The 1895-nt window shown below is 43.4% G+C and overlaps 1 protein-coding gene across 1 annotated transcript in view; it reads right to left on the reverse strand.

Annotated features, from left to right (window-relative positions):
- The window catches only part of LOC101849492 (sialin), a gene marked incomplete in the record, with an annotated part of 22155 nt that overhangs the window by 10199 nt on the left and 10061 nt on the right, over positions 1-1895 (reverse strand). Inside the window, 2 exon segments of the mRNA XM_005107731.3 lie at positions 813-908; positions 1550-1648. Of these exon segments, the coding sequence (XP_005107788.3) occupies positions 813-908; positions 1550-1648 (195 nt within the window).

Raw genomic sequence — 1895 nt, forward strand, 5'->3', positions numbered from 1 at the left:
ATACATACATACATACATACATACATACATACATACATACATACATACATACATATAATAATTATACAATGTCTATACAAGTACATCGTCAGTTCCCAAGATCTTATTTACAGTCCGATCCCCACATCGAAAAGATGATAAGTGACGGAGAAATTCTGCGGCCATAGAAAAGTGAAAAGTCTATATTAGAAACTGTGGTATACGAGTTTCTTAAATTGAACCCTCGGTAATATATATATTACAGGGCAGAAAAAATATGTTTCACTTGAAAGAATCGAACTGACGCCTTTTTGTGCACAAGGCAATACGTTATACCCCACTACCGCAGTCTCCATTTGCAACCAGTCCCTCTTGACCCGAGTTTGCCATGCCAGGCACAGCTAAAGCCGTCACCCCCAAAAAAACCCAACCAAACAAGAACAAACCCCAAACAAAACCAAACCAACACAAACAAACAAACAAACAAACAACAACAACAACAACAACAACAACAATAACAACAAAAGAAGCAAAAAACCCCCACCCCACTCCCCGTAGAACAAACCCCAAACAAAACACAGGTAAAGCAAGAAGAAATCCTACGGTTCAACTATTCAGGTCTTAAGATTTCAGTACGTTATTTCTACTTTTTTTCCAAAACTAAACGGGAAGGATATCATAGTAGATCTAGTAATAAATTTTTTTTAAACGAAAATCTGTCGATACAAACACTAATGACACCAATGAGCAGTTATAATAATAATTAACTGCTGGTCTTATCCGTTGCTCAAGTTACTACAACAAGAAACAAGGGGTTAAGAAACAAGAAGAACCTGTGAGGTAAAATATGGAGGCCCATCCGTTGTCGAAGCCGTAGACACACAGGAGCCCTGAGACGATGTACGTGATGACGTTACCGACGGTTGTACCTGGATGAGAGGAGATGAGATGAGATGAGGTGAGGTGAGGGGAGGTGAGGTGAGGTGAGGTGAGATGAGATGAGGTGAGGTGAGGTGAGGGGAGGTGAGGTGAGGTGAGGTGAGATGAGGTGAGGTGAGATGAGATGAGAAGAGATGAGGTGAGGTGAGGTGAGGTGAGGTGAGGTGAGGTGAGGTGAGGTGAGGTGAGATGAGGTGAGATGAGAAGAGATGAGATGAGAAGAGATGAGATGAGAAGAGATGAGATGAGGTGAGGTGAGGTGAGGTGAGGTGAGATGAGATGAGGTGAGGTGAGGGGATCTGAGGTGAGGTGAGGTGAGGTAAGGTGAAGTGAGGTGAGGTAAAATGAGGTGAGATGAGGTGAGGTGAGGTGAGGTGAGATGAGATGAGGTGAGATGAGAAAAGATGAGGTGAGGTGAGGTGAGGTGAGGTGAGGTGAGGCGATATGAGGTGAGGTGAATTGACATATTATAGTTATAGCTACAGTTATAACATAAATATGTACGAGTTAACACATTCACATATTATAATATTAAATTACTCCTTCGCCATTTACAGCTAAAAAAAATCAAACAGCTGCTTCAACAAAAACAGTGACAACCGCAACAGCAGCAACAACAACGTGAGTTTACCTGCATAAGTGAAAGAAGCCAGCCTGGTTCTCTCCATGGCGGGAGCCCAGCGGCCCCACATGCTGTGCATACAGGGGAACGATACCCCCTGGGTGGAAAGGGGGGGTCACAAGGTCAATGAAGGTGTCTGTTGTAATACACAATAACATACACACACACACACGCACACATACACACACACACACACACATGTACATATATATATATACAACCGGCCCCACATACTGTGCATACAGGGGAACGATACCCTCTGGGGGGGCGGGGTCAGAAGGTCAATAATTAAGTGTTTCCTTTAGTAATACACACCCACATACACACACACACACACACACACACGCACTCACAC

This window comes from Aplysia californica, unplaced genomic scaffold, assembly GCF_000002075.1.
Source record: "Aplysia californica isolate F4 #8 unplaced genomic scaffold, AplCal3.0 scaffold00626, whole genome shotgun sequence".
Lineage (NCBI taxonomy): Eukaryota > Metazoa > Mollusca > Gastropoda > Aplysiida > Aplysiidae > Aplysia > Aplysia californica.